The sequence below is a fragment of the Pipistrellus kuhlii genome, unplaced genomic scaffold, assembly GCF_014108245.1.
Source record: "Pipistrellus kuhlii isolate mPipKuh1 unplaced genomic scaffold, mPipKuh1.p scaffold_m20_p_1, whole genome shotgun sequence".
NCBI classification, from domain to species: domain Eukaryota; kingdom Metazoa; phylum Chordata; class Mammalia; order Chiroptera; family Vespertilionidae; genus Pipistrellus; species Pipistrellus kuhlii.
The window spans coordinates 11,811,139-11,835,440 of record NW_023425404.1 but is presented as its reverse complement, the minus strand read 5'-3'; the positions used below and the strand labels follow the sequence as shown (position 1 = coordinate 11,835,440).

The 24,302-nt window shown below is 45.7% G+C and overlaps 1 protein-coding gene across 1 annotated transcript; it reads left to right on the top strand.

Annotated features, from left to right (window-relative positions):
• The first annotated feature begins 1,732 nt into the window (after positions 1 to 1,732).
• Positions 1,733 to 23,854, top strand: DLST (dihydrolipoamide S-succinyltransferase). The gene is made up of 15 exons (XM_036431286.2): positions 1,733 to 1,893; positions 2,451 to 2,484; positions 5,086 to 5,134; positions 8,157 to 8,212; positions 8,346 to 8,420; positions 8,636 to 8,691; positions 9,497 to 9,608; positions 11,463 to 11,618; positions 12,761 to 12,837; positions 13,684 to 13,781; positions 17,931 to 18,061; positions 20,187 to 20,260; positions 20,561 to 20,644; positions 21,290 to 21,457; positions 22,307 to 23,854. The coding sequence occupies exons 1-15, from the start codon at positions 1,831 to 1,833 to the stop codon at positions 22,439 to 22,441; spliced, it is 1,368 nt and encodes a 455-aa protein (XP_036287179.1). The 5' UTR covers positions 1,733 to 1,830; the 3' UTR covers positions 22,442 to 23,854.
• Positions 23,855 to 24,302: the final 448 nt, after the last annotated feature.

The window sequence follows — 24,302 nt, the reverse complement described above, 5'->3', positions numbered from 1 at the left end:
GGATTAACTAGGGGAGTGACAGGATTAGATTTGAATCTTTGACACAGGTGTGGAGGATAGAGAACGTAAGTGGTGCCTGCCCGGCGTGGCTCAGTGGTTGTGTGGCTCAGAGGTTGTGTGGCTCAGTGGTTGAGCACCATCCTGTGCACCAAGAGGTCGCTGATTTGATTCCCAGTCAGGGCACAGACTTGGTCTCCAGCAGGAGGCAGCCAATTGATGATTCTCTCTCATTATTGATGTTTCTGTCTCTCTCCCTCTCCCTTCCTCTCTCTCTCTCTCTCTCAAATTAAAAACAACAAATATATTTAAAAAACAAAAAAGAGTGGAGGCCCAAGGAAAATTAGGAAACTTAAAAAATAAATCAGATGGGGTGGGGTCTGGGTGGAGGGGGGCAAAAGGGGAAAATGGGAACATGTGTAACACTGTCAACAATAAAAAGAAAGTAATAAGCCAGGTGAAGGATGCTGAGGACTTGATCAGGGGCCGTAGGAGTGCTTCCTGTTTCTCGTTAGGGCTTCTGCCCATCCCTCCAGAGTTCCAGAGGAAGTGCTTTCAGAGTTTGGATGAGTGGAGGCACCGAAAAGGTCCTGAGGACCCAGCAAGACGACTCACCTGAAGAAACCAGTATGAACAGTAACCAAATGGCTCCCTCATTCATCCGTCCTTCATCCAGTCAGAAGCTTACAGAAAACCTTTACTATGAGGAAGGCGAGCTAGGACACTAAAGAAGAAAAGCGGGTACCATGTGCTTTCACTTTGAAGATAAGGGCAGAATGGTCTACTCTGCCCAAAGCCCCGAGGCCCAAATTTAGCCGGAAAATACTTATTGCACACCCCACTGCCAATCTCTGTTCTAAGCGCTGGGGACTCAGCACTGAACAACCACGGAGTTTCTATTCTGGGGGCAGAGACACAAACGAACAGCCTCCCAAAAGCACAGGGTGTGTGAGAACGATCCGCCTGGCTGGAGAGGGCTGGAGCAGGGAGCAGGGGAGATGGGAGATGCTGCTGCAGAAGTAAGGCTTCTCGGTGAAGATCTCGGTGAAGGGCCATGGGAGGTTCTTTGGGAGTTCTGTTTCTTTGCTCCGGGCTTAGGGAGGCAGGAAGCTGGCTATTGCTTTTTTTTTTTTTTTATTGATTTGAGAGAGGAAGAGAGAGGGGAGAGAAACATCAATGATGAGAGAGAATCATTGATCGGCTGCCTCCTGCACGCCCTCTACTGGAGATCAAGCCCACAACCCAGGCATGTGCCCTTGACCGGAACCGAACCTGGGACCTTTCAGTCTGCAGGCTGATGCTCCATCCATTCAGCCAAACCGGCCAGGGCCCGGCTATTGCTTTTTAAATTGTATTTGAGGAACCCGAGGCTCAGGAGGCCATGTCACCTGCCCAAGTGTACGAGCAGGCCAAGGCCCAAGTTCAAAGTCCGTGCCCGCCTTCTGCTCTTCGCCGGGCGGTCTCGCGGAGGAGGGAGGCGCGGCGGCCCCGGCCCCGGCCCCGGCGGAGAAGGGCGCCCAGCTCCGAGCCAGCTCCGCGGGGAGGCCGGGAGGTGCGGGGCCTTGAGGACGACCCGGCCGCCGGGCCGTGGCAGGCGCCCTCGGGAGGGAGGACCGGCCAGGCCGGCGGGCAGCGCCGCGGCCCCCTCGCCCACAGCTGGGTCACCCGGCGGTCACTCGGGCCGCTCCGCGCCGCGGCCCCCGCGCCCAGTGGTTCGTCCCGCGCACCCCTCTCCGCGCGGTGCCGCGGCCCGCCCCGCTTCCGGTGGCTGCCGGGCCCTATATCCGGTGTCCGCCCGCCCTCCGCTCCGCCGCCGCTACCGCCGCCGCCGCGATGCTGTCCCGGTCCCGTTGCGTGTCCCGGGCGTTCAGCCGCTCGCTCTCCGCCTTCCAGAAGGTAGGGTCCCCCGGGGCGGGGCCGCGGCGGGGGCGAACCCGGCCGGGGGGCTGGCGGGCTGCCGGGGGGCAGGGGCGGGCGCGCCGGCCAGGCCGGGCACCAAGGGCACTGGGACGCGGAGGCCGCGGGCTGGGTGGCCCGGGGTCGTCTGGCGGAGCCCGGGGCCCCTCGGCTTCCCGAGGCAGCGGCGCCCCGGCCCCTGCCGTCCCCCACCCCCCGGCCCGGCTGAGGACGGGTTCAGAGCCGCGCCCGCCCCGGCCGGGAGAGACTCTGGAGTTTGGGAGGCGCCGCCGCGAGTCCTCGGCGGGATCCCGGGGCCTGTTCTTCTCTCCCGTTCAAGTCAAGGGGTCTCCCCTCCCGCCGGGAAGTGGAGGGGCTGGGCTGGCCCCGTGTGCTGACCGAGACCCGGGAGCCGGGGCTGTTGCATGTCCCCCTGGGAGTCACGAGATTCACCTGTCACCGGCACCTGCAGCGCTTGGGGTCTTTGCTAAGAGAAAAAGCTGTTTCTCCCCTCCTTTCGTCTTGGGTGACGCCGGTGATGTCTTCTTTCTCAACAGGGGAGCTGCCCTCTAGGGAGACGTTCCCTGCCTGGTAAGTTCTGCCCTTGCCGTCACCTAAACATGCTCTCCTGGGCAGAGGAGGATGTGGGGAAATCGGGGTGCCCGAGTGTCTCCGCATAATGTTCAGAGAGAGAGGAGTGCAACCAAATGCTACTGAGTAACGACAGCTGTCATTTATTCATTTAATCATTGGCGACTCGCCGGCCTGATTATTCATTTAGTTAGTACATAGTTACTCAGTTTCTACTGTGTGTCAGGCACTAGCCAGGCCCTCTCTTGGGATACAGCAGTTGAAACTTCTTGCCTGCCTGGAGCTTACAGTCTGGTGGGAAAAGAAAGTGTGAATTGCTAAGCAAATGAAGGTGGACAGAAGAGTCCTGTTTAAATATATATATTATTGATTTCAGAGAGGCAGGGAGAGGGAGAGAGAGAGAGTGGCTGCCTCCTGTAAGCCCCTTATTGCATCGAGCCCGCAACCTGGGCATGTGCCCTTGACCAGAATCGAACCCAGGACCCTATAGTCCGCAGGCTGATGCTCTGTCCACCAAGCAAAACCGGCTAGGCCGGGCAAGAGTCCTCTTTAATAGGTGGTATTAAAGCTGTTACCCAGAGGCCATGACAAACCAGCCCCGTGAAGAGGAGGAGAAGGGAAGGAAATAGCATGTACAAAGTCCCTGAGGAAGGAAAGAGCTTAGCAGTGCTTGAGAACTGGGGATGAAGAATGGGGGTGGGGGTGGGGAATATATATATGAATGAATGACTTGGCCAGAGCATTTTGATTAAGGGAGAGAGTAGCATGCGATAGAAGATGGTATGGTGTAGAGACTACTGGAAGGAACTTAGATTTTATCCCAATAATTGTTTATATTCCTGGAATAAGTATTTGTTGAATTAGTCGATCTTGTTGTGGGCTTTCAGTGTGCCAAGCAGTGTTCTGAGTGCTTTCTGTGCGTTGTTCAGTTAATCATTAAGAAGCAGTACTAGAAGTATTCTCTCTACTTTACAAATGTAGAACCCAAGGCTAAGAGGTTAAATGCTTTGACCAAGGTCACTTGGTCTACTATTGGTCAACCCTGACTCTTCATGTACTCAATAGGTTATTTGAGTTCTTACTAATGTTCTAGGTGATGAAATAGAGATTTTATGTGCTAGCTGGAGAAATGGCCTTTTTACATTTATGCATCCATAAAGATGTACTTTGTGAAAGGGAAGTGCAGGGTGTAATGAGAGGGTGGGATGATGGTCAGCGCTGTGGGAATGTTAGTTAAGGCTTTTCCAGAGAAGTAACATTTAAGCCAAGCCTTGAAGAGCACATAGAGTTATCCAAGAGAACTATATTGCAGGTAAAATGAATTGCTTGTGCAAAGGTTTTCAGGCAGAAAGAGACTTGACTAGTCACAGATGTTAAGGAAACACGTCTGGCTGGAAAGAGCCTTGGACTTGGGGTTTGCATTGTGGCTTAGGGCTTTACCTTGGGGCTAGCAACTTCACCTCCGGAAGCCCTACTTATAAAATGGGAATAGTGGCAGATGGTGGTTCTGCTTCCGGATGGTGAGACTGGAAAATCAAAATGAGGTCATTATGTGAAAGCTTTTTATAAACCCTACAAGTGAAACTTGCTGTAGGCTGAACTTTGAATCGGATTCAGGGTTCTAGAAATCAGCTTGGGCTGCTGGCTGTCCTAGCTCAAAACATGCTATTATACTGGGATTTGTGTTGCAGAGTCATCGGCTGTGGACATAGGTGACTTATTGACTCTGAAACCCAGGGGATGTTTGTGCAGAGGTAGGCACAAGAGAGAGATATCTCTCACTTGGTGTCTCCCAAACCCTGGTTCAGATTGTTAATAGATTGGGAAAATGAAAGAACACATTCAGGTGAGGCAGCTATAGTACTTAGTTATCAGCTGGGGAAATGCAATGACCTGTGAGAAGGATTGGGGGGGGGGGGAGGGCAGAAAGGGACTCCCACCTGTTACATGTTACCAGATTAGAAGACCTCAGGAAGAGACAGTAAACTGAAAGGGAGGATAATTTGCTGAGTACTAAGGGCAGTGGTCGGCAAACTGCGGCTCTCGAGCCACATGCAGCTCTGTTGACTAATGAATGAGTTTGCCGACCACTGTACTAGGGTTTAGGCAATAGGACTTCCAGCTCAGTGCATTTTAAGTAACCAGGGAAACAGAAACCCAGATCAAACATTCCCACTGCTGCTCAGATTAGGCTGTGTGTGATTACGGGATAAGCCACTGTCTTTTCTCAAGCTTCAATTGTATTTGAAGACTTGGGGAGTAGAGACAATGTATTCAGAAAACATAATAGGGATAATAAAAACTTACGGATTTAAGGTAAATAAGATAAAACTACTTCAGGCTATGCCCTTAGAATTCTCCCCTTTCCTCCTCAGCACATACCCATTCTCAACCCCATACACCTGCTGCTCTCTGCTATTATAGCTACTTTGGTGGAAAAGTTTGAGAATCAACTCTCTGTGTGATAAAGATTATATTGTTGCTTATGGTTGGTACTACTCTTTCTCAGAGTCAGAGGGTGAACGGACTTCTTTTTCATTCCCAGCAGGTATCCTGTATAAGATAAGAGTTGTTGGTTAAGAGTTGTTTTGTTTCTTGCAGGGGTCTCCTTATGTCAGGGACCTGGTTACCCTGACAGGAGGACAATCGCGTAAGTATCACCGGGGAGTATAGTTATGTGGCCACAGGGCACGTAAGATAGCACTTACAAATTTGACCATTTGCTTTCTTCAGTGGTTTCCAGGGCTAGAATACTATAATTATGTTGAGTCCCTAGACCCAGCCTTGCTGTTAATGTATGATGTGTGATGTACCTTGAGCTTCAGCCCCATGTCAAGCGCCAGACCAGGAGTGTGCCTGCCCTAAGGTGTTTAGATTATAATGAAACCAGTTGGAATCCTCTTTTTATGGCTAATGGATATAGAAAGGTGCTCCTAAATAGTATTCTGGTTGGATACAAATGCAGCTCAAGGGCTGGAGGTTACATTTACTGGGGCGATTGAGAGTATCCTCTTGATGTAGCATAGTTATTTATTTTAGAAACAGTAAAAGCAAAAGACTAATCTGTTGAGCCCTGGGACTTTGACTAGTTTGGAGGGGAAGTTATTGCATAATGCAAAGTTGGACAAAGGCCACCCATGTGTGTTTCAGGTTAACGTCTGCTTATGAATGTTGCTTAATGTTACTTTCCTTCCAAGTATTTTCAAGGTGGTGGTAAGAAGATGCTCTCTAGTTACCTAGTAAACAGCTGTCAAGCTACTTTCACTGCAGGGGAAATCTTCAAAATGAAGGGTCAGCAGATTAGCTCCTTCTTCACTGTGCATCTCAATGGGATTTTTAAAAATAAAATGTGTTATTTTTAGAGGGCAATTTGGCATTCGTTAGTCTTTGAACCGTGTCTACCTTTTGATCTAGCAATTCTATTTCTAGGAATCTATACTAAAGAAATCCTGGTATACCCAGATTTCTCTCAAATGGCCAAACAGCAGAGATTGGTTAAGTATGTTCACACTATGATAAGTGGGGGGAGAGGGGGAGCAGTTTATAAAATGATTCCATTTTCTACTGTCTGGTATAATCTCATTGTAAATGTTCTTTTTGCTATTTCCAAATATTCTAAAGTGAACGTGTAATACTTTTATAATTGAAAAAATTACTTAGATTCAAAATGTGCTACTCATCTGCAATTTCTATGAAATTGGAGCAACCACAAACCTATATGCAATAAATACAACAAATAACTATTTGAAAGTAAATTATTTTTTAAAACCATAAATTTTGAGGGGTTAGATTACACATTAGATTAGGCTATCACCCAAATCTAATAACTTTTGTGTATTTAAAAAAATAAATTTTTATTTATTGCAGAGAGGAAGGGGAGGGAGGGAGGGAGGGAGGGAGGGAGGGAGAGAGAGAGAGAGAGAGAGAGAGAGAGAGAGAGAGGGAGAGAGAGAGAGAGGGAGAGAGAGAGGGGGAGAGAGAGGGAGAGAGAGAGAGAGAAACATCGATGATGATGATGGAGAATCGTTGATTGGCTGCCTCCTGCCCGCCCCACACTGGGGATTGAGCCCACAACCCAGGCATGTGCCCCAACTGGGAATCTAATCATGACTTTCTGGTTCCTAGGTTTACCTTCAACCACTGAGCCATGCTGGCCAGGCTGTGTTGTGTGTTTTTTCTGTGAAAAAGCTACCCACTTTATTTAAAAAATATATTTTTATTGATTTCAGAGAGGAAGGGAGAGAGGGAGAGAGAGAAACATCAATGATGAGAGAGTATCTCGAATGGGCTGCCTCCTACACGCCCCAAACTGGCGACTAAGCCCACAATCTAGTCATATGCCCCGACTGGGAATCGAACCATGACCTCCCAGTTCATAGGCCAGTGCTCAACCATGGCCACGCCGGCTGGGCTACCCACTTTATTTTAAAAACCTTTTATTGTGAAACTGTTTTTGGCTTTCTATTTTTATTTAATAGGTTATATATGTACATGGTTCAAAAGCAAACGATATCTCCGAGAAGACTTTATTCCTGTCCCCCAGCACCACCGTCTTCCTTTTCCCAGAGACAGCCAGTGCTCCAGGTTCTTGGATGTCCTCACAGAGCAGTCTCTGCATTACCCATTGGCTCTTGCCCATGATCACGTACTTATACGTGGTTATAAACTGTATACAGAACACTTTGTGGTCTGTATTTTGTTATAACTTACATTTTTTTCTCCTTGGTTCAACATAGATTTTATTTTGACTTTATAAAGGTTAAAAATATCAAAAGGCAACTTAAATCCTTTTTACTTTCCTATTACAAAGGTGCTTGGTATAGAATAGTCAGACAGTCCTGAAATGCACAAAGTGAAAGTCCCCATCAGTCTGACGCACTGTCCCAAAATGTGTATGTTTGTGACAGATAACCATAGATACCATGCACGGATATCTACGCCTCCCACTCTCCAGAGGTAACACTGTTACCACTTTCTGGCATACAAGGTGTTAGTGTTCTCTGGTTTACATTATTTAAAGTTAGTGCCATATCAAGAAATACCTTGGTCTTCTGAGGTTCTCTTTAATGAGTCCATATGAAGAGATACCATATGAGGGTTTTTGTTTTTGTTTTTTTTATGTGTGTGTGTGTGTGTGTGTGTGTGTGTGTGTGTGTTTTGTGCATGGGGGAATAACATTATTTTACTTCCCAGCTAACTGTCTCATATAGCTGCTTTAATCTAAATCTGTAATCCTATGGACAGAAATTCTGTTATATTTGGCACAATGGCAGTATCACAAGAGCATGCAATTGCTTTTACTTGGATTTGGTTAAGGAAAAAAAAACCTGATCAGAAAGATAAGTCCTTTTGGTGAGTGTGAAAAGGACCAAGATACTTATCTTTTTCTTCAAAGAACCAAATGTAAGTCTGTTTTGAGAGAGAATTTCACTGACAATAGGGTCCTGGACTCACACAATGAGCTTACTACTTAGGGCCCTCAAGGCTCCCAATCCAGGTTCTGCTCTAGACCTGCCAAGTAAGACTCTCAGGATGGGGCCCGTCAAGTTCCCCTGGGTGACACTGAGGGCACCCTGGGTCAAGAACCATTGGTTTAAAGGGAAGGTGATCCCCGGTGCCTACAATGTGAGTGGTTCACTTGCCAAAGGAGTTTACTTTTGTTTCTTTTCTAGCGTTAGCAATAGTAGTGTCTTCAGTGTTCGCTTCTTCAGAACTACGGCCGTGTGCAGTAAGTACTTGCCTTCAGCGCCCTGCCTTCTTGGGAATGGAGTTTTAATGGAAAAAGAATAATTGTCTGAGTTTAATTGAAGAAAAAAATATATGGATTATGTGTGATTTCCTTTTTTTTTCTCTTTTTCTAGAGGATGATGTGATTACAGTAAAAACCCCAGCATTTGCAGAATCTGTCACAGAAGGGGATGTCAGGTGGGAGAAAGGTAAGATTAGTGCCCTCTCACTTAAGTTTAAATACTTCCTAAAAGTCTTTTCTTACCCTCCCGCCCTCAGTGATAATCGGTAGAACCTCTGGCTCCACCCTTTTCTTAGTGTGGCTGCTTTACCCTGGCCTGCAGGAAAGGCTCTTACATCTGTGAGAGGGTGTTTGGTGGCTACTGGAGCCCTTCCTGACCGGTGGCCTTTGACTGTTTTTCAGCTGTTGGAGACGCAGTTGCAGAAGATGAAGTGGTTTGTGAGATTGAAACCGACAAGGTAGGCTTGTCCTGTATTAGTGCCAATTTTTTTATGGTCTCTCCTTTGTTTCTTTAATGAAAGAAGCAGGGCTTTCACTGTTGTTTAAAGATCATCTTTAACTGGCTCAAAGCACAGTTGTAAAAATGTTGGAAAAGTTCATTAAAAAGGAAAAAAAAGTTTAATTTTAGATTGTTCTAGGTCAATGATTTTCAACCTTTTCCATCTCACAACACACATAAACTAATTACTATAATTCTGTGGCACATCAAAAAAATGTATTAGATTTTTGCCACTCTGACAAAAAAAAAAAGGTATAGTTTTATTCATTAACATTCGATGACTGCTGTTGTGTTGTCTGTTGTCATTTTTTAAAATTTGAAAATTTAAGGGAAAAGAGATCAGTGCCCCTGACTAAATAGGTTTTGCATGTTTTAAAAATTCGTGGGGCACACCAGTGTGCTTCAGCATAGGGGATGAAAATTGCCGTTCTAGGTGCATGCACTCTATACTTTAGTAATAGTTTTGCAGCTCTTGTGCCTGTGTGTAAAGCCTGCACGATTTGTTGCCACTTATTTTTCAAGTATCACCTGGAAACTTATAAACTGAATGTTTCTGAGAAAGGACAGAATGAGCAAAGAGTGAATCTTCACAATAACATTGACTTATACTCTCATCCTAAAAGTGTTGCGTTGGCATTTTTTTATGCATGGTCTTGTATATCTGTGTTGCAACTTTTGTAACTCATATTTGAGATTCTGTACAATTAATTTTCTAATGCTCAGTAAAAATTTGGACTTTTTCTCCATCTGTTTTCGTTTTCCAGACATCTGTGCAGGTTCCATCACCAGCAAATGGCGTTATTGAATCTCTTTTGGTACCTGATGGGGGAAAAGTAGAAGGAGGCACTCCTCTTTTCACACTCAGGAAAACTGGCGGTAAAGAAGTTCTCCTATTTTATTTTTTTATTTCAAAGAAGAAGGGAGAGGGAGAGAGAGACAGAAACATCAATGATGAGAGAGAATCATTGATTGGCTGCCTTCTACATGCCCTCCATTGGGGATTGAGCCGGCAACCCAGACATTTGCCCTTAATTGGAATCGAACCCGGGACCTTTCAGTCGGCAGACCCATGCTCTATCCACTGAGCCAAACCAGTCAGGGCAGAAAAAATGTTTTTAAATAAGTAAACCTCATAGTGTCCTGTCCTTTCCATGTATGTTTCTTATGCTGGACCTTTTCTTTAAAATATGATAGAAATCAAGGAAGTTCTAAAGACGGTGATTTTTCCCCCCCTCCCCACCCTGGCATCAGAATCACATGGAGGTTTTAAAAATAATACAAATGCCATGACTCCATGGTCCAGGGATTCTGATAAATTTAATCTGGGAGTACAAGATCTTGGTTATCTGTCATGTTTTTTTTGTGTGTGTGTGTGTGTGTGATGTTTTTTAAAATATATTTTATTGATTTTTTTTTTTAGAGGAAGGGAGAGAGGTAGAGAGTTAGAAACATCGATGAGAGAGAAACATCGATCAGCTGCCTCCTGCACACCTTCTACTGGGGATGTGCCCACATCCAAGGTACACCTTCACTGGAATCAAACCTGGGACCCTTAGTCCGTAGGCCAACACTCTATCCGCCAAGCCAAACCGGTTAGGGCATGTGTGTGGTTTTTAATGCTCTCCAAAAGATTCTGATACACAGCCAGAGCTGAGAGCTACTGTTCTAAAGTGAGAAGTGAGAAAAAGCAATGCTTCCTGGTGTTTGTTATGGAGAATTCAGTGTAATATTTGTACATCTGTTCCCATAACATTTGCAGGGAGGATTGGTATTTCTCTTGGGAATAAATGAGAAATAAGCAAATGAATTTGTACTGGACTTTACAGTCAGTATTAGAGAATTGAACAGAAAATAACTTTTCCCCTTAATTCTCAGTTAAATGCTATATACTGGAGTTTCTCAGTGTTGACATATATAGCAGAGAGATGGTAGATCGCATCATTGAGATTGGTCAGGGCAGTATAGAAGCCCAGAATGGAAAGAATGTGCAGCAGAAGGCTAGTGAAGAAGATTGACTTTTCAGTTGAAGAATTTCATTTTTTGATCTTTTAATCCTTTAAAAAAAAATAGTTCTTTTTAAAAAATTGATTATGGTATACATAATTGTCCTTATCCTCCCATTCCTACCCCAAACCCCTCCCCACGTAAGCCTCCACCCCCCTGTAGTCTGTGACCACGGGTTAGGCTTATATGCATGCACACAAGTCCTTTGGTTGATCTCTCCTTCTTTATCCCCACCCTCCCCTACCTTCCCTCTGAGGTTTGAGAAGTTCTAAATTAAATATAAAAACAAATATAATATCCCAATGGGTAAGATAAAAATAAACATCTAATTTAACCTTGTGAATTTATTACTTGACCATCTCATTGTCTTTTGAGCATCATCCAAAGGAAATGCTTTGAACTCTTAAGTCTAAATGAACACTTGATTATTTAAACTTTTTTTTTTTATAGTTAACTATATTCTTCCACATGTAGTGATCAGTAGATATTTATGAAATTAGGGAGAAAGTTGAATTCAGTTAGTCTTATGTAGGATAGGAGCCCTGGAGAATAGAAGAATGACTTATATCATGTGTGCATCTTATAGTGCCTTGCATATATAGCGAATATCTAGTAAGCATTTGTTAATTGATTGGAGATAGAGATTTTCCTGCTAAATTCTACTTATATCGGTGATTTGGTTACTTTCCATTCCAGTCAGTGGCATCTATTTCCCTTGTTTTCCAGCTGCTCCTGCTAAGGCCAAGCCAGCTGAAGCCCCTGCTGCTGAAGCCCCAAAGGCAGAACCAGTAGCAGCAGCAGTTCCTCCTCCCCCTGCAGCATCCATACCTACTCAGATGCCACCGGTGCCCTCCCCTGCACAGCCCTCTGCTAGCAAACCAGGTAAGCCTTCACTCCCATGTGTTTTGCTTTTTTTTTTAATATATATTTTTATTGACTTCAGAGAGGAAGGAAAGGGGGAGAGAAATAGAAACATCAATGATGAAAGAGAATCATTGATCGGCTGTTTCCTGCATGCCCCCTACCAGGGATAGAATCCGAAACCTGGGCATGTGTCCTGACTGGGAATCGAACCACGACCTCCTGGGTCGAAGCTCATCCACTGAGACACACTGGCAGGGCTCCCACGTATCTTTTTGTGGGAGAAGAACAATCTCACCTAACGTCATGTTTTCTCACAGAGCAAAGTCCGGGACTAATCATGCCTCTGAACAGCTCTGTTGCCTATTTTGTAGAAAGAACTGTAGACTTTGTATCAGAACACCTGGGTTTGCATCCCAGCTTTCTGTTTACAGCTGTGTGACTTTTGGCTACTTAACTGCTCTGAGCAAATTGTTCATTTGTGAAGTGGGAATGATTCCAATATACCTCAGAATATCTTGTTTTGTTTTGTTAATCTTCACCCCAGGAGATTTTTTTTTTAATGATTTTTTTCTTTTTTAAGAGAGAGAGAGGGAGTGAGGAAAGAGGAGAAACAGCAATGAGAGAGACACATAGCAATTGGTTGCCTACGGCATGCGCCCCAATCCGGGCTGGGGATTGAACCTGTAACCCAGGTGAGAGCCCTTGCTTGGGAATCAAACCTGTGACCCGTTGGTGCATAGCCTGACACTAACCAATTAGCAACACTGGCCAGGGCTACCCCAGAATATCTTTAAAAAAAAAAAAAAAAAAAAAAAAAAATATATATATATATATATATATATATATATATATATATATATATTTTTTTTTTTTTTTTTATTGATTTCAGAGAGGAAGAGAGAGGGCAAGAGAAAATCATTGATTGGCTGCCTCCTGCACACCCCCCACTGGGGACTGAGCCTGCAACCCGGGCATGTGCTCTTGACCAGAGTTGAAACTGGGACCCTTCAGTCTCTATCCACTGAGCCTAATGGGCTAGAGCTATCCCTGAATGTCTTGATGATTGACTACAGTATGAAAGCACTGGTACCTTCATAAATGGATATGAAAGTGGGTATGTTTCATTTTCTGATGCAGCTGTCCCCCCACTTTGTTTTCAGTGTCTGCGGTAAAACCCTCTGCTGCTCGTCCAGGAGCTGAGCCAGGAGCTGTTAAAGGTCTGCGTTCAGAACATCGGGTAAGCCCGAGGCAGAGGGGCAGTTGAGATTAGTGGAGTGTGGGCATGGTGGTGCCTGCATTTGATTGGCTGGCTGCTTATTCTCTTGACCTTGACAGGGAAACTGAGTTTGGGAAGTGACTTGTTCATAGTCATGGACTGTCAAATGATAGGACTAGGACCTGAGTGAACACTTGTCCAGTGGTTTTTCCTAGTATGTTGTGCTACCACTGAATTGTCTTGGGTGAGTAAACTATTTGCAGGGATGGTAGCTTAGTATCGTGGGAGGGAAGAGTGCGTCAGCACACTTCAGAGAGGTGGTTTAGTGAGCTTTATCCCTGGACTTCCGGGATACCTAGCTGAGGCCTCACAGTAGCAGTAGCTGTCAGGGACAGACATAAACCTCAAGGAAGTATGGTCAAGAGTGTGGGTTTCTCTGCCTGAGAGAAAGCCTCCTAAAAATACTTTAGCCTCAAAAGTTTATTGCTTCAGAGTTTCCATTCCACAAGTAGCTATTCTCATGCAAGTCTTTAACACTAGAAATTGCCTTATCTGTAGTGATCCCTTAGCTGACTAGCCCTACACTACACTCTTCCTTTCTTTTCTATACATTGGTTTTGTTTTTAAATCAAACCATTTCCTGGGCCTTCATTTTTGGTCAAACTTAAAGTGAGTCTGAAAGAGTAGTTTTTGTCTATGTTTCCTTGTTCTTGCTCAGAGGAGCAAGGCCACAGGAAAGAGGAATGCTGGCGCTCTCATTGTACTTGGATATTAATAGTCCCGGCATCTACTCCCACAGACCAAATGGGGAGTGCGTGGTCCAAAGAGACCCAGGTTGTCAATACTTGGTCCCACTTTCTCTTTCAGGAGAAAATGAACAGGATGCGGCTGCGCATTGCTCAGCGTCTGAAGGAGGCCCAGAATACATGCGCAATGCTGACAACTTTCAATGAGGTTGACATGAGGTGAGAGCTCTGTTCCACTTATTTCCATACCCCTGTTCTTGGAGGACACTTGAACTTGCCTCAGTCCCCACCTAGTGTTAATTCCAAAACTGACTGAGCGGGGAAGAGGTACTTCCTGCTTTGTATTGCTTGTTGACTTAAACAGAGTGACGCACTGGTGTCATTCTCTCGTTAACTGCTAATACTGTGCCCGTCTCCTCTGTGACCTAAAAAACTTAGCTTTTCAGTCCTAATCGGTTTGGCTCAGGGATAGAGCATATCGGCCTGCGGACTGAAGGGTCCGGTCAGGGCTACATGCCTGGGTTGTGGGCTTGGTCCCCAGTAGCGGACATGCGGGAGGCAGTCAATCAGTGATTCTCTCTCATCATTGATGTTTCCATTTCTCCCTCTCCCTTCCTCTCTGAAATCAATAAAAATATATTTTTAAAAAACTTAGCTTTTCAGACTTTTATACTTAAAACTTATGATTTCTGATAAACGAGACTGATAATATTCTTAAACTCTGATGACTAGTAGTGAGTTGCCAAATAAAGGTAGGGCATCCAGTCAAGAAGGCTTATGCCGAGACCTACCCATTGGGATGGAGAACCACTTGACAGTGGCCAGAGCCAGGGTATCCCACCCTCACAGAGACTGCGCCTCATACAAGTTCTGAGCGACTCAGAACTATGTGGGTGACAAGGCATAGGCTTTGATTGTCTTTCATCCTTTCCACCTTTGATAGTGAAATGGAAAGCAAGTTTTGTTTTCACAGAAAAACCTCAAAATATTAACTAAATCAAGGGACTAGCTCAAATTAGCACACTGGGATCCTGGAATAAAGTTGTTTCATTCAACATAGTTTCATTATAACATTAAAGAGGTGCTGTTGGAACTTAACTTTTGTTTATATTAATTAGCATATGGTAAAAATGGTTTCTTTATACGTCATATTGTTTAAAGTCAGAGAACTTAGCAGTGTTAATACCAAATTAGGAATTATTGTATACCCATTTCTGTAATAAGCTAATTGTTAACTCTCCTATGTTCTTTTTTTTATTTATTTTTTTTTAATTGATTTTTTTACAGAGAGGAAGGGAGAGAGAGAGAGAGAGAGCTAGAAATGTCGATAAGAGAAACATCGACCAGCTGCCTCCTGCACACCCCCCACCGGGGTCGCACCCGCAACCAAGGTACATGCCCTTGACCGGAATCGAACCTGGGACCTTTCAGTCCACAGACCGACGCTCTACCACTGAGCCAAACCGGTTTTGGCTCTCCTATGTTCTTAAAAGACTTTGGTGCTTACAAGTTCCAGCACTCTAGGGAAGAGAATATAGTTAAATCTAACTTTGAGCACTTCCTGTGTATCAGATATTATATGTATTTGAGGAAGATACAAAGATGAGTGAAAAGAGCCCCTACCTTCTAGAGTCTACTGTCTAGTGTGGGTAAACATAAAATAAGTATCAGAAGGGTGCAAAGAGTGTGAATGCAAAAGAGAATGCTACCATTTGTTTTTGAGGTGGCAGCAGAGGTAGGGAGGGTAGGTCAGGAAAGGCTTCCTGGAGAAAAGAGAACAACTAGCATTTTTTAAATGTAAATGTTTTTATTGATTTCAGAGAGGAAGGGTGAGTGAGAGAGATAGAAACATCAGTGATGAGAGAGAATCACTGATCGGCTGCCTCCTACACGCCCCCAACTGGGGATAGAGCCCACAACCCAGGCATGCACCCTTGACTGGAATTGAACCCACAACCCTTCAGTCCTCTGGCCGACACTCTGTCCACTAGCTAGCTAGGACTTTTTTTTTTATTTTTAATTGTTAACCTTCACCTAAAGATATTTTCCCCCATTTATTTTTAGAGAGAGTGGATGGGAGGAAGGGAGGGAGGAAAATAAAGGAGGAAGGAGAGAGAAAAAGGGGGAGAGAGACAGAGACAGAGACAGAGACAGAGACAGACAGACACTGCAATTGGTTGCCTCCAGCACATGTAACACAGGTACATGTCCTTAACTGCGAATCAAACCCGAGACCTTCGGTGCACTGAGCCACACTGGCCAGGACACAACTAGCATTTTGACACAGGTAGCATTGTGGAGAAATATTGTTCCAGATGACATTAACAATGTGGACTTGACAGACAGGACAGCACAAGACGCATTTGAGAAATTTGCGTGAGGAATGTGTATAAGAAGGAATGGAATAACAGGGATACGAGTTTATATTTAATTCAGGGGTAAGTCATCAAGTCTTCATGGCATTTATTTGTTTCTTTTGGTCCTAAGTGTTTATTAGTCTCTACTTTTCATTAGGGAAACTTGTTTTCCTTGGGAAGGAATCTGAAAAGTGTAGCAGAGGGAATGGCTTTTGACAGTGTACATTGTTTGCAGAGGAGGGCTCTGTGGCCTATTTCACTAGATATCATCCATTCTCTTTCGAAGCTTCTTAAAAAGATTGGATGTCATTCAAGCTAGAGATTTCTCTCCTGTCCATCGGATGTGGGGAAGAACCTTGACTAATAAATCACAAAGTCTGCAGCTTAGGTTTCAATGCATTAGGGCCAAATTGTGCACAAATTGAATTGGACTTTGAAATTCTACCCAATTTCTTAAGACAAAACATGTAAATATTTGTGGCCTTGAAAGATTCAGTTGGCTCAACAGCGTTGGTTCGGAGGTAGGAGTAATAGTTGGATCTCCTTTTAGCAGCTAATCGAGGTGTCACTTAACAATGGCCTGGGGTCTCGCCTCAGTAATTTGGTTTAGATCGAGTGCCCTTTGGGTCTTGTGCTGATCAGCTAACCCATAAGGGGCCTTTCTGAGAAACCTTCTCCTCTCCCTGTTGTCCCAGCCTCTGCCTCCAAGGACAGAGCTCTGAAATAGAAACTACTTAATGACCAGACAATAGCATTGGGGCAGGTTTGAGAGCAGAGATGTTGATCACTTCTCTTTCCATCTTCTGCAGCTCTTGTGTCTTGGGAACCAGTAATGTCTTTAGGGTGGTAATCCTAGCACTAAATAAGGTTAGACTCAGGAAAACAAACATTTAGACTCAATCAATCCTCCTAGGAAAACTTCCTTTTTAAAAAACAAAAGGTCTGAAAGGATGAGTTAAAGTTATATCATCTTATCTTTCATGCTAATGTCGAATTAGGCCATTATAGGGAGAAAGGGAGAACTGAGCATTTGGGCCTGAAATAAAGTTAAATTTGATTTCCATCACAGAACAGTATTTCGATAAATACTGGGGTTTCTTCAGCAAAGCGATGGGAAAGCCGTTTTCCGCTAACTGCAGTACGTACACGGTGTATATGTAGAAACCCCGGCCCTGAAGGAGCAAAGGCTGTTCTCATAGAGACTTCTCAGAAAGCAGTGCTGCTCACACTGGGAAGCTCAGGTTCACACATGGCCACGTTCCTAAATACCAAGGAATCCACACCCATGGAACAGCGCTTAAGGGCAAGAGCTGTGTCTTGATTATCTTTGTGTTCAACATTGACCCTCTCAGGTAGTGGGGCACCTGTTGAAGGAACAGGTGATGGAGCTGATAACTCTGGGGGATGAAGAATGAGTCTGCTGACTTTGCCATCAGCTTAAAGAACACTGGGTTGTTCCTTCTGTATGGCTGCTTTTGCTCACAGGGAGCCCATTCACCTGTGCAGGTTTTGTTTGTGGTTTGCTTTTGTTTTAATTAGGAGATAGAAAGCATGTCACAAGGAAGCCATAATCAGGTTTGGTGGTTTTTTTTGTTTGTTTTTTAAATGATTATAATAAAAATAATATGGCTTATTTTGTGGATGTTATGCTTAAAAACACACCCCCCCCTCATGATTTTAGTGTAGCTAGAAATCACTTTCTTATCCAGAGCAAAGATGTCGATGTGCTGTGTGAGTTCTTGTTCCTATTATCTTGTCACTGAAATCTCTGACTTAAGGAGTATGAAGGGCTCAGCCCACCATAAAGAAACCTTGGACCTGATTCCTTTAGTAAAAGAACAAGGAAGGTTATTGTGTGACCTCTAGTGGACTATTTCAAAACTTGAACTTTACGGTACAGAGTGAAGGGGAAAAGCTTACCCAATTGTGTACTTGGAGTTGGAGACCAGTATGAAAGTCAGAATCAAGGCTTCACTTATAGTCAGTTTGCTTTGTAATGTGTTTTTTGCAGTAACATCCAGGAGATGAGGGCCCGGCACAAAGATGCTTTTCTGAAGAAACATAACCTCAAGCTGGGCTTCATGTCGGCCTTTGTGAAGGCCTCAGCCTTTGCCTTGCAGGAACAGCCTGTTGTAAATGCAGGTGAGTTTGTGGCCAGCATCGCAGAGATCCTGAGAGGTGTGTGTATGGACACAGAACTGTTCCCACAAACACAGACACAAGGGTGGCGGTCAACAGATCATACTTTAAAAAATGTATTTTTATTGATTTTAGAGAGGATGGGAGAGGGGGAGAGAGAGAGAAACATCAGTGATGAGAGAATCATTGATTGGCTGCCTCCTGCTTGCCCCCTGTTGCAACCTACACATGTGCCCAGACCGGGAATTGAACAATGACCTCCTTGATTCATAATAAGTCAATGCTCAATCATTCAGCCACACTGGTCTGACAGACCATACTTTTAATTTCATACCTGTGAAAACGTGAGTGTGTTTCTCAGGAATTTTTTTGGTTCACTTTCCTGAAATCTCTTCTATACTAATAAAGGGGTAGTATGCTAATTAGACCAGAGACCTTCTGGATGTCTTTCCAGACAAAACCATGGGGGCGGGGCAAAGGCAGAGGCAGTTAGGGGCCATCAGGCCAGGAGGGGAGGGCAGTTGGGGGTAAGCAGGCTGGCAGGGTGTGGTAGTTGGGGATGATCAGGCCAGCAAGGGGGGGCAGTTGGGAGCAAGCAAGCCGGCAGGCAGAGTGATTAGGGGCGATCAGGCAGGCACACAAGTGAGTGGTTAGGAACCAGCAGTCCCAGATTGTGAGAGGGATGCCGGACTGCCGGTTGTTGGTCATCCCCTGAGGGGTCCCATATTAGAGAGGGTGCAGGCCTTCCCTCCCCACCCCCCACAGGGATCTCATGCACCGGGCCACTAATAGTATCATAATTACTTTGTCCCCATTAAATGAACAGAATGATTTCTTTTCCCAGTGCCTAGTTTGGAAGTTCTCAGCCAGCTCAGCTCTCCAGGCCTCTCGGGTCAGGGTGGAAGCTCATGTCCTGTCTGGCACTCACCTTCCCCAGGGCTCTGTTATCTTGGGGCCTGACTTCCACACTTGGCATAGGCTCCAGGGTGACCTTTGATTTCTGGTTGATGGGCCTCCTTGGAAGATTGTGCTCATTTTCTTTCTCTTTTATTCACCTACGTCATTGAAATGTTGACCTAACAAGCAGTTCTCTTTTCCTTTGAGACGCTTCTCTGTTCCCTGAAAGATTGGAGAAGTGACAGTGACACTTTTGCCACCCTCAGCAAGGTCAGGGTCCCTAAAGATCTAGAAATAGCAGCCCTGCTCCCTTCCATCAGGTGATATGCCCTGGCGCAGGGGTCGGCAAACCGCAGCTCTCGTGCCACATGCGGCTCACGAGCCTGGTCTGCCGCTCTGATGACGAACGAGTTCGCCCACCACTGGGACAAGGGCTCAATCACAAGGAACAGCAGCCTGTAATTATTGAAATCGCGAGTCTTGGTCAGTAGTCTGCAAACTCATTAGTCAACAGAGCAGCAAACTGTGGCTCAAGAGCTAATGTGGCTCGAGAGCCACAATTTGCCGACCACTGCCCTAGGTAGCTAGGAGGGCTGTCTTTGTTTTACCCATATATTACCTCTTTGTTTCTTCCATTCTTCTTTTGCTTCCTGATTGGCTCTCTCTGGTCTTCTGCCTGTCCATACACCTAGGCATTTCTGAGTTCTTGTGGCCTCTTTGTCATTGACATGCTTTTCCTGGCGACTTTGTCTAACTATACAACATACACTTTCTGTGGAAAAGATTCCCAAGCCTAGTTTTTCTTGAGCACTTGACCTAAATGTGCAGCTGTGTTGCTATCTCAAGCTGCACTATTAAAGCCAGACTACCCTGCTTCCTCCTGAACCTGCTAGAAGACCCTTCCCTCCCGCCCCCTTTGAGAGTTGACAGCAGATGGGCTAAACCTAAAGGTTCTCAGCTAAGGGAGGACTTGTTCACGGGAACCTAACGCGTACTTACCGTATGTGAGCCGAGGGCTGCCAAAGAAATGGTGCTCTATGCTCAGGCTGTTGGGCTCAGGGAGGGCACTTGGGAGATGTTACTATTGGTTAGTATGGGAGTGAGAGGAGTTTGCCACTTGCAGTGCAGTACTTTTCATACTGGTCAGCTGACACTACAGGCACTGTGGATTGTTACTCGTCAGCCTAGGCCTCAGGGGTTGGTTGTATGTAACGTGTTTTCTCTCTCACAGTGATTGACGATACAACCAAAGAGGTGGTATATAGAGATTATATTGACATCAGTGTTGCGGTGGCCACCCCACGGGTATGTTGGGACAGGAATGGGGGTTCTTGTCTTAGATTCTCACCTTATTTGTGTGAAGAAGCAGATGGCTAGGCATAGATCATGTCTGTAATTCTGTCTTTTTAGAAGGGAATTAGTAAAAGAGTAACTTATTTTTGAACATACCTCATTCTTTTAATGTCAAGCCTAAATATTTTAGACTCTGTTAATCAAATTAAGTAATTAGATATTCTGGGAAGGGACCACCATTGACTTGAGTCAGGGAGTTATAACTGTAAAAGGTGCTATTTGCAACTGAAAACAGCTTTTCACTTTCATCAGGGTCTGGTGGTTCCCGTCATCAGGAACGTGGAAACGATGAATTATACAGATATCGAGCGAACCATCAGTGAACTGGGAGAGAAGGTAAAGTAGAACGCAGCCCGTGTTAAGCCGCAGGGCAGGGCCGGGAAGGCAGCGCTCGCCAGTGAGCCGTGCTCAGGGAGCTGGAGCCTCACCCTGTTCCGTGAGAGGGCATGGCCTCTCGCCCACTAGAGCTGAAGTGCGGACATTGGGCAGAGCTTAGCATGCTCTCGTGACTGAAGACTCATCAAGTGAACCTGCTGGAACACAAGAGGACCTGAAGGCCTTGTGTCTGTCCTCTGGTGCAGCATCTCAGCTGAAAAACTTCCTTTAAAAAAAAAAAAATTATTTATATATATACATATATATATATATATATATATATTAATTGATTTCAGAGGAAGGAAGAAAGAGAGAGAGAAACATCAATGATGAGAGAGACTCATTGATCGGCTGCCCCCTGTATGGCCCACATTGGGGATAGAGCCTGCATCTGGACATATGCACTGACCAGGAATCGAACCGTGTCTTCCTGGTTCATAGATCTACGCTCAACCACTGAGCCACGCTGGCTTGGCTCAGCTGAACAACTTTCATGTTGCAGCAGGGACTTGCCATGTTGACCTCAGATACGAACCCTCTGGACTTCCTTTAGGTGAAGAAAGCTCACCTGCCCTTACATTGCAATGATGTAATCTCTGTGTTTAGGCCCGGAAGAATGAACTGGCCATTGAAGATATGGATGGTGGTACTTTCACCATTAGCAATGGAGGTGTTTTCGGCTCCCTCTTTGGAACACCCATTATCAACCCCCCTCAGTCTGCCATCCTGGGCATGCATGCCATCTTTGATAGGCCAGTGGCTATTGGAGGCAAGGTAAGAACCATCACTGTCCATGTCCTAGGAGCTAGGTGGTGAGAGGAAATCTTACTAAATGCCAGTTATGAGAGTCACTGTAATTTTAGGCTTAAGTTTCATTTCTTAGTTTCTGGGAACTTACTAGAAATGCTAACTCTTGGACCCCCTTTTGGACCCGTTGAAGCAGAACCCGCAGATGATTCTGATGCACAGTGAAGTCTGAGGACAGTTGAGCTGGGAAGGCTTGCTCCTTTATCCAGGACAGTCAGCCGGCTTCATTCTCTAGGTGCTGTAGGAACTGGGGGTACAGTTGGGGACCTGATCCTTGGGAAAAGGATAATGCAGAGCAGTCCATGAGCTTCCCAGTGTAGGGTAAGGCTTAGAGGTTCTCTGGGAGTTCAGGGAGGGAAGTCCCAGGGTGTGGAGCTGGCCCCGGAGGACATGTCAGTAGGAAAACATTTTCTGGGGCTGTTTCAAACCTTTTTGGATCACTAACTCCTTTGTGAGTCTACAATCACAGATCTTCCCCCCTGAAAATGCTCACACACCCTACTTTACATACAATTTCAGAGAATTTGTGGACTCCAGGTTTAAATTTATAACCCTAAAGCCAGCCTGAAAGGGAAACTTTTCCTTTAGAAAACGAATAAAGGGCAGAGAGTGTTTAAAAAGGCAGTTGTGCGGAGACTCCTGTTTACTTTGTTTTTCAGAGTAGGGTAAGCAGGGGAGCTTTGCTCTAAGGATAAGACTTGGTCTTCAGAAATATTGTATGTAGAGGGACACCAATAGGAAAGGAACTTTTCTCATTTCCCCACTTCCATGGGGCTTTTCTGCTGCAGACAATCTATAAACCTCTTCTCTTTGTAGGTGGAGATACGGCCCATGATGTTTGTGGCACTGACCTATGATCACCGGCTAATCGACGGCAGAGAGGCTGTGACTTTCCTCCGAAAAATCAAGGCAGCGGTAGAGGATCCCAGAATCCTCCTAATGGACCTTTAGGAGGAAGTCACACACCCAACACATTGACCACGCAGGAACTGAAAACCAGTCTTCTCTCTGCCCCACGGGGGTTCCCGAGTTCGCCTGGCGACAGACAGGCACATGCTGTTGGCCTCATGCAAGGAAGCCAGGGCACTATATAACCAGCAGTCGCAGGTCTTTCTTGGAGTTCCTACAGGCTCTCTCTCTCTCTCTCTCTTTGCACCCCCCTCTTAACACTCGCATATCTTACTTCCTTAGGCTTGAGGGAGAGAGAGAGAGCCTTAACGGATGCTCATTAATATCCCTCCCTTTCTTCATTAACCCTCTGCCAAGATCATTTTGCTTCTCCCCTGTGCCAGTACACTATAGGGAAACCACTGGGGACCATGTGATGAAGTTTCAGTCTTTTGAAAGTGTATTCTCCAGAGCTGCCTGGGAGGACATTGTGCCTCCCACGCTCGGAGCAGCCTCTGCCCTGGCTGTGCACATTCTCACTTGATTCCACCTGAGTGGAGGTATTGACCACAGGCCAAGAGGTGCTGCTTTGCTTAAATGCACCTTCATTCTCAGTTGTCGTTGACTTCAAGATGCCTCTACTACCTCTTCCAGGAAGCACAGGCCAGGGGACCTGGGTAGGAGGGATGTTGGCAGTGTTGAGGGGGAGAGGGCAGATCCCCCCTGAGATCATAAGCTGTAAACGAGACCAGAACCCAGGCCTGTCCTCACATTTCTCTGTCATAGCCTCACACCAGGAAAACCCATTTTGGCACAGCTATGGTTGTGCCAACCTTTCTAGGTTGCTAGGAACTGTTCTAGCACATTGTTCTCATCGAGCTGATTCTAGTACATCAAGGCAGTGGAGGATGGACTGGAGCCTGGTAGGGATTGGGGGGAGCGAGCGTCCTGTGGACAGGCTCCGACTGACTTGAGCTTTTAAATTCCATTGGTTTGAGCATGTGACTGAAGAGGCAGTTCTTTCCTCCTCATGGCCCTTGGGAAGTGGGGCTTTGGCTCTGCAGAGCACGAGTCTGGGGGAGGGTGGACTGGGAACCAGCCCCAAGATGCCAGTCACGGGGAAGTGACCGATGTCACCTCTAAGGTACTGCCCGATTGGTCTGGACACAATCATTGAAATTCGTTGGAACATGGTTAAATGTACACGTCTTGTCATGAAAACTACCAGGCTTCATTGCTTTAAATCCAACTGCATTCAGGCCCGAGGCTGCTGACACTTGACATGGGAGCCATTTATTTAGTGCAGAGTGCCCACTTGTATCTCGAAGTAAGGCCTGGGGGAAGGGTGGGGGGAAGGGATGGGAGCCAATACTGAGTGCCTGCAGCATCTGCTATGTCTTCACTATTCAGAACTCGTAACTGAAATATTTAAAGAAACTGACTTTAAATGCAAATTAAAGGGCAAAAATTCTCAAATGGGGTTCCTGTTGCTTCTGTGTTCATTTCGGTTACTGAGGTTGTGTAAGTCTCCAACACTTATTATTGGCATTGAAAGCCACATAATGTCCCTGTAGTGATCCTGTAATACCTGACTTGACACTGCACTGATTCGACAAAAAATGGGTCTGTGGCTGGCTGCCAGCCAGGGAAGTGCCCTGGCCTCCAGTTGACCCCTCAAAGCCTGGCAAGTCGGGCTCTTGGGCAGAGACTGGCTCACACCTTTGTGTGAGGCCCCTGCAAACACCAACACATTTCTGGGGTGGATACCAAGGTCAGTAAAAACCAGTGAGGGTCAGTTACCTCCTGGGAGCGGTGGTCTGTGAGGGACAGTTAACAGACTGACTCCAGGTGACTGGCATGATGGTCTCCAGGCTTAAATATACCTGATGCTTCCATACAGTCCATGCCTGCTGATCTTCCAGTG

What these genes read in the sequence shown, in the direction of transcription:
- DLST (XM_036431286.2), top strand. Translation starts at nt 1,831, where the DNA reads ATGCTGTCCCGGTCCCGTTGCGTGTCCCGGGCGTTCAGCCGCTCGCTC. An exon ending in GGATGTCAGGTGGGAGAAAG is followed by an intron (nt 8,421 to 8,635) that starts GTAAGATTAGTG and finishes ACTGTTTTTCAG; the next exon opens with CTGTTGGAGACGCAGTTGCA. An exon ending in GTGAGATTGAAACCGACAAG is followed by an intron (nt 8,692 to 9,496) that starts GTAGGCTTGTCC and finishes TTCGTTTTCCAG; the next exon opens with ACATCTGTGCAGGTTCCATC.